Raw genomic sequence first — 14599 nt, forward strand, 5'->3', positions numbered from 1 at the left:
GTGGTCAGCAAATGCAGCATTTTTCGTTTCTGGTCGCCTCGGGTTTTGGTGCATTGTCCCGTCATCTATGTATATGTCCGGACGCCAAGACCGACACTAAATTATACCGTTTTGATTCATATTACGGACACTTAAGGCCTCGGTGAAGTATAACCCAGCTTGCACCATACAAAATAAATCATTCTGTATGATTTTTTAGCGTTATCGAGCGTCGGAAGCCCTTAACTTTCGGATGGTTGGTAAAAAATACGCGTCCGCAACTTGAATAATTTTAAATAAATCAAAACGTGTGGCCTTTTCATGATTCTTATTCCGGACGCTCCCTCACTTTTGCCTCATATTCCGGACGCTTTGATTCGAATTACGGACAGCTCATGATAATCATTAATGGAATAGTCAAATCATCAATTGAAATCGTCCAACCACTTAAGAGACGTCTAAGGTAGTTGGGCATTATAAATTTGCAATGATATTTATGGAAAAAACCTAATAAAACGAGCCTCGAAAATGAGAACTTTTGGACGGCGAAAATTGAAACATTTCGTGTGAAATGTTTCCCATACAAACGAGAGTGTCCGGAATTTGAAGCTGTCCGTAATATGAATCAAAACGGTACTTCTTGGTGGTCCACCGCAAGCCAAAGTCACTTCCTCCGACTGAACTCAGGCACATTATTGGAAGTTCACCTTTTTAAAATTGCAGCAATATCGCTTGGATAATCTTCTCAGCAAGAATAATTAATAAACAAACTTATTAACGTAATATATGCAGCAATTACTAATTATAAAATAACTGTAAATTCTTGAATTTGACGCACGGAATTTTTTACGTCCTTCGTTTACCACAGCACACTACGATCAGAGAAAAACAAACTACTAATTGAACTTTAACACTTCACTTTTTACACACAAAAAAATACTAAAATCACTAGTAAGGCGAGCAAACACCTTTAACTCTAATATGTTGCCAACATATTAGAGTTTAAAGGTATTTGCTCGCCTTCTAGTAATTTTAGTACTTTTTCGTCTGTAAAAAGTAAAGTGTTAAAGTTTAATCATTCGTTTGTTTTTTTTTTCTCTGAAACACACTCTAATTATCCCTCCCTTAAATTTATTAAAACAATTGTAACAATAGGATTAGTTATAGTTTAGTTTTTCTTGCTGCAAATTTTATTACAATTCTTGTTATTTTAACTACTAATGGTACATGTTTTATAACAACTAGTGATATAAAATCATATCAGGGAAACATATTCTGTTATAATCTTGTTTCTTCCGTCTGGTCAGGTAGTAGGTGAAGAAATGTTAGTTCAACGTCTACTTAATAAGAAAATCCAAACAATCTTGATGAACATTACAGGATGGGGAAATTGTGTTAATTGGGTAGATTAGGCGCTCCACGAAGCATAGCCACGACTGAATTAGTCAATGCTTCCAAAGTAGATAGTGACGGCCCACATTTTATGGATCGTGCATTGATGTATATGCTCCAAAAAACGAAACACATTTTTCAGTTGTCACGTAGACCGTAAAGTCCGTTAAATTATTCGTATCTACTCCTGGTATTCCATATGATCAGGTTCCATCACGCTTCGTTTGTCCAACATTTAATTCCAGTGCACAAAAAAAGTATCAAAATCGACCTTTTTGAATGAAATCGATTATAATCGATGTATTAATTATATAAATAAATTTTAATTAAAGCGATTTTGCTTTCGTAAAAGAGTAGTGGGAAATCCCTAAGTACTGGAAGAAATCCAACACCGTACACCGTCAAAAATTAAATCATGATCCAACCAAGATGTTGTTTTTACAAGGAAAGGAAGCTACTATGAAGAGTAATTTTTGGGTAGAACAACACCAAAGACAAATTAAAGACCTTCATGTCCCTTGCAAATGCCCAAAATTTTATGGCTCATAAGGTAATCTAGAATGCCGTGAAAAGTGTACTGCGATGTGTCAAACTTGGGTACCTTTTGCACTACCGAGGGACCAAATGCAGTACTAAAAGTGGTACCCAATTTGAGCCCGAGTGCGACGGACCTGACAACAAATGTATGAAATATGTACGCCTTAACAAAAACAGAGGTGTTTGAAAACCGATAAAAAGTTGACGTATCGCCTTTATTTTGAACTTAATCAGTAATGATTTCAAATATAGAAAAATAGTTTGGATCACGCACGCATAATAGAAAACAATGGTATAATCCACCGGTGTACCGTCGTTGGGGGTGACAATGGGTCAAAAATGGATATGTACGATTTATTTATTGAATAACTATCGCAATTTAACTCCAATAAACTTCAAATTTGGTGTGTATGTACTTTGATGGTACATTAACAACTGTTCAAAAAATTAAAGAAAAATATTCATTCACAGCGGCACCACAAGTGAATGAAAAATGACCCAATCTCACCCCATAGAGGGGGTGACATTGGGTCACTGTAATTAAAATAACTTGTTTTTGAAAAAATGATTTCAAAATCATTCACAGCTGAAAAATATTGGTGAAATACGATGCAAACAAGACGAAAAGGTATCTAAGATTTTTCACAAGTATGATAAACCCACTTAAAAGAACGATAATACCAAAAAATTGAAGAGCTATGAGAATAAATATGTATAACATTTGTCGTTAAGTTCACATAAATTTTCTTGTTTTTTCCATCAAATTGTTTTCAAAGTCTCATCCCCATTGCCATAAAGCCTATTCAGGTTTTCCAAAGGTGTACTGAAACAGTGATTATTTTAAACCTTCGCAAATAGTTAAATTTCGGTGCGACATTTCATGATCAATACGTTTCAGCAGATGTTGACGTCATAATCCGCGGTATTTTAGCGATCCAACTCATTTGTACTTCCGTGAGATGTTTCTGTAATATGAAAACACTAATGAAATATTGAATTTGAAATTGAATTGAAGAAAAAATTCATTTACTAAAATTTTACGATGTTGCTGCGCGCGAATAACAGTTGCTGGCTTGAGAAATTGTCAAAATGCGTTGCATTGTTATTCAATGTACGGAATACTCAAGTAGGCTTGTTTGATGTTTCAGGTATGCTGTATATTGAAAGAATAAACACATTTTAATGAAAAAAGAGTACACGCGGCACCGTAAAATTTCAAGAAAGTGGACTTGCAATTTAATTTACTATCGTTCTTGCTTGACCCAATCTCACCCCCATTTTTGATGTTTTAGACACCGTACCGAAAAAAAAATATATTTTTGTGGAAAAATCAAATAGATTCCGGAAAATACATGTGAAGTGTAATGAAAAGACTTTCAACCTTCTACTAATATAACGATAGAGGTTAAAGTACATGCGTGATACTTTGCACAGGAGAAATTTAATGTGGTAAATTTTATCTAGTTTCAACATACAAGTTTATTGATATAGTAAACAAAAACTACTATTTCTTAAAATGTGTCTTGTGATGAATTACGTGTAATAATATGTTACCTAGCATATGGATTAATAATTTTAGTAATATCAGCGTTATTAGCTGAAATATTTCATAAATCATATTTTTCCGTTTTGACCCAATCTCACCCCCTAGACCCATTGTCACCCCCATCGACGGTACTAAATTAACTCCGTCTGAGAATTGTGATACTTGAGCGGGGCACGCTCCCGTATGATCACCACGTGATCTGGACCCGCTCTAGTGTCAAATTTCTTGAACCAAGTGAATTTAGTACACCGGTGGATAAGTCCATCAGAATTTGAAAACATGATTTTAACTTGTACTTTATTTGAATTGAGTATGGCCATTAGACTGATGCAAATTTTGAAGTTTTTGCTCCCCTATGTTTAAACGGTGTTAATTATGATGAAAATCATTCTCCCAAAATTTGAAGTGATTTGGAAGAAATTTGGTTGTGCACAGGCCTTTTGAAGTTTTTATGTAAATTACTATGGAAAAGACAAACCTTTTGTGTTCAGTCCTCTAATTACTCGTGAAATCTTCTCAGATACAACTTTGCCGAAGACCATATTTTGATAGTACGTGAGGATAATTTATTATTAGTGATAACATCATGCTGAGATGATCATTCAATTACTTTCAGCATAAAACTGATGTTTTGCTGTAAAACATAGTAGCCTAGATTACTTTGATCTATTCTACTCGCCAGGCGCACCACTGTTGCCTGTCGAGCAGTTGGTTAAGGATGCAAGCTCAAACAGGTGTTCGGTTCTCCAGATGTGTGCTCTTGAAAATTCGAAGTTTGGCTTCGATTCATCTTCACCTTAAGAATAGCAATTTATCCTTAAATCCTAAAGAGATAGAGGCCTGAACACAAAATGTTGGCGTTTTCCATAGTAATCTCCATATAAACTTCAAATGGCTTGTGCACAGTCAAATTTCTTCCGAATCATTTCAAACTTTGGGAGGATGCTATTTACCATAATATAAATTGTTTAAGCATAGGGAAGCCAACATTTCAAGATTTGCATCACTCTAATGGCCATACTACATTTTTGATCTACCAGCTCCTGTCCCCCAGTTTCGGACAGTTTGATTTGTTCCATGATATCTTTGTAATTTTTACACCAGTGTCTCAAAGTACATTCATTTTTCATGGATTTTATCGATTCTGGTATCAAAGATGCAATAAAAATAAGAGGAATCAAAATTCATAACACCACGCAAAATGTGTTAGTTTTCATCATATATGGAAGAGGTTTTCTGATGGGACGATTTCCATATCAAATCGGTCATTCGCAGAACTCGACCATCTTCGATTTTTAGTACATTTGTACATGTTTTCAGTATGGTAGAATAAGAATTTTCCAGAGATAAATAGATTAATTTGACTCAAGAATAACTTTTGAAAATAGCCTATGAGTTTTCGTCCTTAAAATTAGGGTTTAAGCTTTGTTTAAGCTTTGTTTATAATTCAAACTTCATTTTTTATCATTAAAATGATAAAATAAATCTTGATGTTTGCAGTGTGTATTATTTTCATGTAGTCCAAACGTTTCACTACAACTTCTTCGTTTAACATTCTAACATATTGAAAACATGTTTGAAATGTAATCCAAATCATAGATCATCGATCTAGACTTTTAATTTATTTCTTCGACTCAATCTGGATGGAATTCGTTATGACTTGCAGACTAAGTAAAACTCAAATTACTCTTGTGAATGTTGCAAATGCATTGAACTGCCAATGAAATACTATTCCTGAAGTAAAAACATTCAGTGATGTACATATTTATAGAAGTAGGAGGCATTTTCAGATTGTGTCCGGTAATGGGAGCCACCTTCTGAGATTTGTCAATTTAGTACTAAAATACATCACCAAAATTCAATGTCAATATTCAGATTAATATTTATTTTCAAATTTATTTTTGTACACTATCAAAATGATTCTATTTATTGGGCCCAAAGATCACATAAAATCAATAATGAATTACATATATAGCGGCTTAGGTGTCCGGTCCATTGCCCTATCGCGGATATTTGTTGTGTTCTTATTATTGTTCTAAATAGTTCTAAATAATGGACGCAGTAATTATAACCCCCAACAAAAAAAAATATTGTTGTTAAAAGGCAGATCTCGGTTTGTCCAATGCACAAAGGTAGGAAAAAATTAAATTCGGCCAAAACTTAATATGTTATTTGGCGTTTTTATTGTTTCAGAAGGGATTATTCACATTTTACGTAACTTTTTAAAAGATTTTATTATTAGAAATGCAATCAAATTTGTCTAAAAGCTCAAATTTTGTTTGTATTTGAACGAGTCTGATATTACAGTTAACTCTGTTTTGGACATTTTTTGATACAAATTTAGTGTGTATTTTTCTGTAAACTCATGGCTGGTATAAAATATCCCTGTCATAAAAGTATCGATATTTTGTGTTTCAGTTAGTGAACTTTTGCCCCACACTAGATTCGAACTCTTGCCCCACCAGTGGGGCAAAAGTTCGTTTCAGACAATCTATTTTAAAACTATTATAAGTAAAATCTATTTTGACAAAAGATTGTTCAGCAAATTTAAAGCCATAAAGTAGTATTTATTTCTTTTCAACTGCTATTGTATTTCTGTAAATTTCGATTATACCACTAAAGTCGAACTTTTGCCCCACCTTACTCTAATCATGCTAATGATGCATATCAATTTGCATCTATGTTTTTGTTCAATTTTAAATTCGCATTTCCAAAAGACGAAAAAAAAACAAAACAATATAGAAAAAATAGACATTTTCTTTTTAATATTCAGGGTAAAAGCATCGCTTTTAGCTAGCCTAAAAGAAAAATATATGGGAAGCCCTATTTATACTACAAATATGTCAAACGCAAGCTTTCAATCCATATTATGTATGAAACATGTCGAAACTGAGCTGAAACCATTTTTTTGCTTTGAAAATCTAATTGGTCAATATAGGCCGCCAGAACCAGTTTCGGCCAGAGTTTTAGCTTTGGTTCCTCAATTGATCAATCACATTGATTTCTTATGAGAGTGGCCAAATTAGGAGTACCCTGGCCAAATTAGTTGCATAGTAGTTCTATTTCGGCAGACAATTAATCGTTCCATAAAAAAATATAAAATTTCCATAAAAAATGCAAAATTTGCCAGTAAAGAAACAAGGGTAAAATCAACAAAAAAGTTAAAAATTTACATAAAAAAAATAAAGAAGTGCATAGAAAAAACAAAAATTTCCATAAATAAAAAAAATTTGAGCAATAAATAGATTCAAAAGTGCAGTAGAATCGACAATAATCTCACTAAAAAATATCGAATTTTACATTTAAAAACCTCAAAATGTCCCTATTTTCTTCACAAAAAGCAAGAAATAATTATAAATTTTCCACAAAAAATGCCAAAATTTGCAATAATGAATAATAATTCGCCCACGATAAATCAAAAATTTCCATTCAAAAAATCAAAAAGAGCAATAGCAGTAAATGCAAAGTTGCAATAAACAAACCCAACTGAGCAATTCAAAGTGACAACCAATACATGAAAATGTTGTAGAAAATTCCAATATTTAAGTAAAACTTTCCATAAAAATAACGTAATTTTCCAATAATGAGTAATAATGTATGTAATGGATTTCATAAATTTTCAGTCAAACTGAAGCATTGTTTTCACAATTGGAGCTAATTAGTCGTCGTATGTAGATGTAGTAATTGCATTTTAGAGTTCGATAATTAATTACGTAAGAATTTAGGGGAGAGGAGAGCGGGGAGATTGGCCGGGTTTGAAAAAATACTTCTTGCCATATAGAAAATAAATAATGTTTCATACAAAAAGAGATTATTGTCGATTCTACTGCACTTTTGAATCTATTTATTGCTCAAAATTTTTTATTGATGGAAAATTTTGTTTTTTCTATGCACTTCTTTATTTTTTTATGTAAATTTTTAACTTTTCTGTTGATTTTACCCTTGTTTCTTTACTGGCAAATTTTGCATTTTTCATGGAAATTTTATATTTTTTTATGGGACGTTTATATTTTAGCCGTTCTATTTCATTTCATTTATTAAAAATGATACTTTCACAATAGGAAGACTAAAAATAAAGCTTATAGCATGTTCGAAAGTAAATTTCGCAGAAATCGATTGATAATGGTTTCATGAACGTGGGGCAGCTCTGAGATAAGCTATGGGGCCAGTTTTCCCAGATTCTCAGTAAATACTATATTTCTATGTTGTTTTATGTAAAATTGTTCTAGTGGGCAGAATATTTCCCATGGATTCCATCATTCGTATTGAGGCCAAATGTACAGTTGACTCTCCACATCTCGATATCGAAGGGACCAGATAGGGAGAAAACGAGACATAGAACAAATTTCTAATAAATACTATAGTTTATGATATAGATTGAAAATAACTCTGTTACCAGGTAAATTAAAAACAAGTAGACGTCATTGGATTTTCACTGGTGTCATCAATAACACAGATTTTTGCTTGTCTCAAGGATCAAATTATGTGTCTCTAGTAGATTTGGAGTCGCTGATCTGATATTGCTATACACACGAAGTTTGAATTCTGAGGCAAATTAAGTAAATAAATTGCCATACAAGCTGACAAACTTGCATGCAAGTTGGCTGAAACAGTCAAATTTTGCATATTCAACAGCAAGATGATTGTTACAGCACAAGTCGTAAATTTTTAATTACGACGAGTGCTGTAAAAATCGAGTTCTGCGACGAGTTGCGTACAACATGTTTTTTTGCAATTTCTCAAAAGAATACTTGAGAGTATCAGAATACATATCGGGTTTCCTCATCGTCATTTTGCATTTTCTGATTTGTTTGTGTAATGATTCATTGCGCAACTAATCACAGTTGTATAATTTAAAGGCGTTGCGTAATGAGTCGTTAAGCAACTTAAAACAGTTATGTAATGACTCTTAGATGTTACATCATTCAGTGCAGGAAAGTAGGCTGTTACATGACAGATTGACGTGATGGAAAATTCTATTTATACGTCATTTATCGAATTACTATGAATCCCTAAATAACTACATCCGTTTGAAGATCCGAATTGAATCGCCTTCGGATCGTTCAACGGATACAGAATCGTAATCTAGTTGGCTGTGAGAGATTCTGAGTTGGAATTGGTTCGTCTTTCCGACGTAAAGGAAGCAATTAAATTTGTTGGTTCACTCTTGCAAAAGCAGTGAGCTTTAAGCGGCGATTAATGCAGGAAATTCAGCACAAAATATTAACTTCCATATTGTAGGAAAATTGTATGCGGTGTCTTACCTGGTCAGTGTTTGAAAATTGAATCAACAATAGAAGTATGAATATCTGTGACAATCATTCCACAGCCTACCTGATTGAGGAAAACTTAATTGTTACTAAGCAAAGCGTAGTACGCATGGAAGTCCATTTATTACATAAAGCCTGATTTGCTGCTGAACAGGAATCGCTAAAGAAATTTCTCGCCGATTTCTTGCAGAAATTTCCTACAGCGACTCCCGTTTGAACTGACAGTTCTTTTCAACTGCGTACTGCGATCAGAAAAAAGCGCATTCTTGATCGATTCCTTGCAGAAATTTCCCATGCATCAAGATAGGCCGAGAAATTACTTGTCAGCAGCGAATCAGGCTTAAAGCAGCAATTGGCAGTTTTCTACCTCTTCCTCTTCCTTTTCTACCTTTTCTAAAGCTTTTTGTATGAAAAAAAAATGTTCGAGCTGTAACACTTAAGCCTACTTTCCTCCCCCTAGAGCGTTACGTAATTTGTGAAACGACGCCTATAACACATACTCCTACGATACGGCGTCCTGCACCACACCCTCCAACAATTAGGTCAAATACCATGCATTATACCCCGTATTATATGTTTTAAAATTTGAATTTTAAAGATTTGCTTAATTCGTTTGATAACATGCACGTTAAATTCCACATAAAATATCCAAGAAAAAGTAAAAACAGTATACGAACTCTACGGATTTATTATGAGGAAAATTCAAAAATTCTGGGTTGATTGGATTACCCTCGGTTATTTCGTTAATTTATATCTTCAAAACTATAATAAATAGAATGAAACGTTTTAGAAGCGAATCTGTCAGAAATTGTTAAAAAAAATTCTCCAGTGTTGTGAAACATGCCATTTTGCAATTTTCAACGAAAATCTGAAGCATTCATCAAATTTGATTGGATCTGGTTTTGAAAGTTTTGTTTCCAACTTGATAATCCAACATTTTACAATCGAACATAAAACATTCATCCAGTCTACATTGGATTCAATCATTTATATGTCCAGTTGAAATGTTGAATGTTATATAGTATGGCCCATAAAAAATGCGAAAATCAGCATATCATATTTTATAGTAATTTTTAAATGAAAAATGAAAACTAAACATTTTTTTCATTGTTTGTATTGTTTAATCTGTGTAGACTCTGTTTTTTGCTTCGGACATGATTTTATCTGTTATTTTCTTATTACTAGAGAGGAATTGTATGCAAATTTGATCATGTTGATCATGTAGTCTTCTTCTTCTTCTTGGCATTAACGTCCCCACTGGGACAGAGCCGGCTACTCAGCTTAGTGTTCTTATGAGCACTTCCACAGTTATTAACTGAGAGCTTTCTTTGCCAAAATTGCCATTTTCGCATTTGTATATCGTGTGGCAGGTACGATGATACTCTTGCCCAGGGAAGTCAAGGAAATTTCCATTACGAAAAGATCCTGGACCACCGGGAATCGAACCTAGACACCTTCAGCATGACTTTGCTTTGTAGCCGCGAACTCTCACCACTCGGCTAAGGAAGGTCCCGATGTAGTCATGTAGTCTTCGAGTTGAATTTGTCTGAGATGAAAGTTTTTAAAGAGTCAACGATAGGTTAGGATACTTCACAGGCCTAGCCTTAAACATTCGCCCATGTCAAATGATAGAAAGGCTTTATACATGGAGCGATGAAGTCTTAAACATATAATAGAATGAACGGTTTATTCTGGAGAGCCGTGGTTGAACCTTCATATAAGTGTGATAAGTGGCTATGTTTTGCTAAAAACCTATGAACTGGTATTGATCTAAGTTGTTTCTAACCAAAGGAACAAACTTCTTCGAAAAAAATCTTATAGACAAAAATAAATAAAGCCTCATCAAACCCATAAGACGCAAATACTTTGGCAAAATATTTTGTGATTTTTTAAGGTGGAAAGTTCATCACTGGAGTATGCGACGATCAAACGCTTTTACTGATATCTAGACAACAAAACCTTAAAACTTTATTGATTTAGTACATTATTTAGGTTAGTAAAATAATATGATATTCTTCTTCTTTCTGGTGTTACGTCACCACTGGGACAGAGCCTGCTTCTCAGCTTAGTGTTCTTATGAGCACTTCCACAGTTATTAACTGAGAGCTTACTATGCCAATGACCATATTTGCATGCGTATTTCGTGTGGCAGGTACGAAGATACTCTATGCCATGGGAAGTCGAGAAAATTTCCAACCCGAAAAGATCCTCGACCGGTGGGATTCGAACCCATGACCCTCAGCTTGCTCATGCTGAATAGCTGCGCGTTTACCGCTACGGCTATCTGGGCCCCAAAATAATATGATATAGTTTGTCTTATATGGCGGAGTTACGTTAAATATATTACAGTAATCAAAAATTAAAAATTACATTATTAAAATTAAAACAATGCTTGAGTATGCAAAATTTCCGTTCAAACAATGTTTGAATTTTAAGGGGAAATTGAAAATTGCGTAAAAATATGTATATCAAAATAATCTTAAATATTCATACTTCTACCTTAGTAGTTTAGTAACGATTAGAACTTATAATTGTCATCATGAACTTTATTCTTCCCTGATCAACTTTGTTTTCAATTATTCATCACGCTGACCAGGGATCACGATGCATTTTCACGCAGTACAAAGCCAAAACGCGTAACATCTGGCCGATGCTGGGTTGTCTCCAACTGTGCAATTCCCCTTCGGCTCGTCCACACCCGTCAGCAGCGCATCAGGTTGAAAATTTATAAAAAGCACAACCACCAGAGCTGAGTTTCGGACGACCGATACTTTCAAGGGGACCAAGGTTGTTTTTTTCTACTCACTCACGAAAAATTCCCATGCGTCCATTTGCTAAGTCTTCTTAGTCGTTTTGTGTGTGTTGTCTTGAATCTGCACCACCTTGATCTGTTTATTTGCTCATGCTTACAAACGAGCACTGCGGCTCTTGTCTATTTTTCGCCTCTCATTTAGCATATAAATTAATCAGAACGGAAAAAATGGGACCACCAGAAATAAATGTTTGAATAAGCTTCATTTGATACTGGGACAATTCATCGAGATTCAGAATATAGATACTGATCGAATTTCTTGAAGCAACAGCAATTTCACATTTTACAATGTCAATCACAGAATAAAAGTTGATTCATGACACTCAACATTGTACCTATTACTCATAGAATCAAATGCAGGCTTCATCTCATTCATCAACAGACCAAAGTCTGCTGATTCATTGATTCTATTTGCAGTCACCTCATCGGTGAATCTCTGTTCTAGTATTCACAACATCCATACAGTTCGGATGTCAACCGATCAAACGTGCGGTCACCCGATCTTTGACCCAAGAGCCAACGCAGCTTCCGTTATATTTAGCCAAACGATGACGGCAGACGCACTAGTTCAGCCCAAAATCTGCCTCGTTGCCAACAAAAATGAACGGTGACTAATTTCAACTGCTATCTCTCTCGTTTCTCCTAATGTAGCAAGCAGACCAGCATTGAAATCGAGCAGCTGAATGCTCGCGTCGTTGAGGCCGAGACCAAGCTGAAGAGCGAGGTTCAGCGCATCAAGAAGAAGCTGCAGATCCAGATCACTGAGCTGGAGATGTCCCTGGATGTTGCCAACCACACCAACATTGAACTGCAGAAGACCATCAAGAGGCAGTCGGCTCAACTGACTGAAATCCAAGCCCACTACGAAGAAATCCAACGTCAACTGCAGTCTACCGTTGACCAGTACGGAATTGCCCAACGCCGCATCCAATCGCTCACTGGTGAGCTGGAAGAGATCCGCGTCAATTATGATTCGTCTCTCCGCTCTAAACGCCAGGTTGAAGTCCAACTGGAAGAAGCCACCTCGCGCATCAACGACCTTACCGTCAGCAATGCCAGCTACGCATCTCTCAGAACCAAGCTCGAACAGGAACTGCAGGTTCTGGCCTCCGACTACGAGGAAGTCACACGCGAACTGCGTGTCAGTGACGAACGCTACCAGAAGGTCCAGGTATGATCGCAGCATCGTTGAAGTAGATTCCAAATGGATGTCTTAATCTTACGAATACCAATACCTTTTAGGTTGAACTTAAGCACACTGTTGAACTGCTCCATGAAGAACAGGAAAGAATTGTCAAGATCGAAACTATCAAGAAGTCCTTGGAAGTCGAAGTCAAGGTATGCACATATACTGTTCAATCAGTACAATGTTTACTAATCCCTTATAAACTATTCTACAGCAACTTTCAGTCCGTCTTGAGGAGGTTGAAGTTAACGCCGTTGCTGGTAGCCGTCGCATCATCGGTAAGCTGGAGGCCCGCCTTCGTGACATTGAAGTCGAGCTTGAGGAAGAGAGAAGGAAGCACGCCGAAACCATCAAGATCCTGCGCAAGAAGGAACGCTCCGTTAAGGAAGTGTTCATCCAGATTGAAGAAGACCAGAAGAACATTCAGATTCTGCAGGACGCCCTGGAGAAGGCCAACCAGAAGATTGCTGCCTACAAGCGTCAGCTAGTTGAACAGGTGAGTGCATTGTTCATGATTGGTCATTTCTTGAAATCCACTAACATCTCATTTCTTTACTGCCCTTCTAGGAACAATGCTCGCAGCAATGCGTTACCAAGGTTCGTCGCTTCCAGCGCGAACTGGAAGCCGCCGAGGACCGCGCTGATGTGGCCGAGAGCAACCTGCACTTGGTCCGCGCCAAGCACCGTACCTTCGTGACTACCTCCACCGTGCCCGGATCGCAAGTCTATCTGGTTCAGGAGACCACCAGAACCGTCAACGAGACGTCGTCGTCCTAAATTCTTGAGGAAGGGAACGACCTCCAAGAAATTTCCGAAAGCCAGCTTTAGCCCAACCATCACGGCCCGACGTAGTGGCGAAACGCACCATATGATCTTTCATTTCAATCATTTCCGTTTGTATTTTGTTCTGTCCGTTTATTAATTTCTGTTTCGCAACTTCGTATTCGTCTTTAGTTCCATTAACTTATAATTTTTCGTACACTCTTCCACACCAACGAACTTATGAAACATAAAATATAATCTCTTTATCTTGAAACCACCGTACATCCTGGTGGTTTCGGTCGCAAACAAAATCCGAGACCACGCATAAAACCGCCCGACCTGAAGAAATGCGAATCTCTTACATTAATATTGAAATAAAGATAAAACGCATTACCACTAGCCGCTCTTTTTGATTGAAGCTGAAACTAGATGTGTCGAGAAAGAAAGGAAGAAAGAACAGCAATATACCGCCCTTTTTATAAATGCTAGTAAATCTACCAACTGCAAGCAGTACTAGTTATCCAAAGAAGATCAAATCATTATATTTCTTTTGTATGATATAAATCTTTGTAATAAATAAATATTATTAAACAAATAAAAAATAAGAAAAAATGAGAAGATAGTGAAACAAATCGGAATGAGAAATTGTCCATGCAGCTTTCAATGTATGTCAAAATAAATCGCGTTCAAAATGCTGGTCAGTTACAATTGATTCTATAAAGGCAATTGAAGGAAAAATAAGCCATAATTAAATTATTAATAAAATATGTTTAAAAAAAATAAAAAAGCATATGAAGTTGTTTCAATTTGTCTGGCAGCTTCGAACCTCACCTATTCTTATAATATTTGTTAGAATTGATAGTTGGTAGTTTGAACTATTAATCTACCTCCAATCAAGATTTCTTTAATGAGTCCTGTACTCAGTATTTTAGGTTATTGCGCTTTGTTTCAAGTGTAGGACCTATGTACCGGCGTCAGCGATTCATATTTCGTCACGCCACCGATTTTGTATTTTTTCGCTGATAAACAATTCAAATCGAAAATAGCTATCCAGCTTTTTACGCATTGAAAAGCAAACCCGGACTCGACCCGAAACCCGGGAAAAAATTGTGAGG

The 14599-nt window shown here is 35.8% G+C and overlaps 1 protein-coding gene across 2 annotated transcripts in view; it reads left to right on the plus strand.

Annotated features, from left to right (window-relative positions):
• Window positions 1–14264, plus strand: part of LOC5574161 (paramyosin, long form) — a 68907-nt gene extending 54643 nt beyond the window's left edge. For both annotated transcript variants that reach the window (XM_001655020.2, XM_021842735.1), the window contains 4 exons: window positions 12188–12707; window positions 12779–12874; window positions 12937–13218; window positions 13290–14264. In XM_001655020.2, coding sequence (XP_001655070.1) covers window positions 12188–12707; window positions 12779–12874; window positions 12937–13218; window positions 13290–13499 — 1108 coding nt within the window. In that variant the 3' untranslated portion in view covers window positions 13500–14264. The remainder of the gene's footprint in view (window positions 1–12187; window positions 12708–12778; window positions 12875–12936; window positions 13219–13289) is intronic.
• Window positions 14265–14599: the final 335 nt, after the last annotated feature.

Source organism: Aedes aegypti, chromosome 2 (assembly GCF_002204515.2).
Source record: "Aedes aegypti strain LVP_AGWG chromosome 2, AaegL5.0 Primary Assembly, whole genome shotgun sequence".
NCBI classification, from domain to species: Eukaryota; Metazoa; Arthropoda; class Insecta; order Diptera; family Culicidae; genus Aedes; species Aedes aegypti.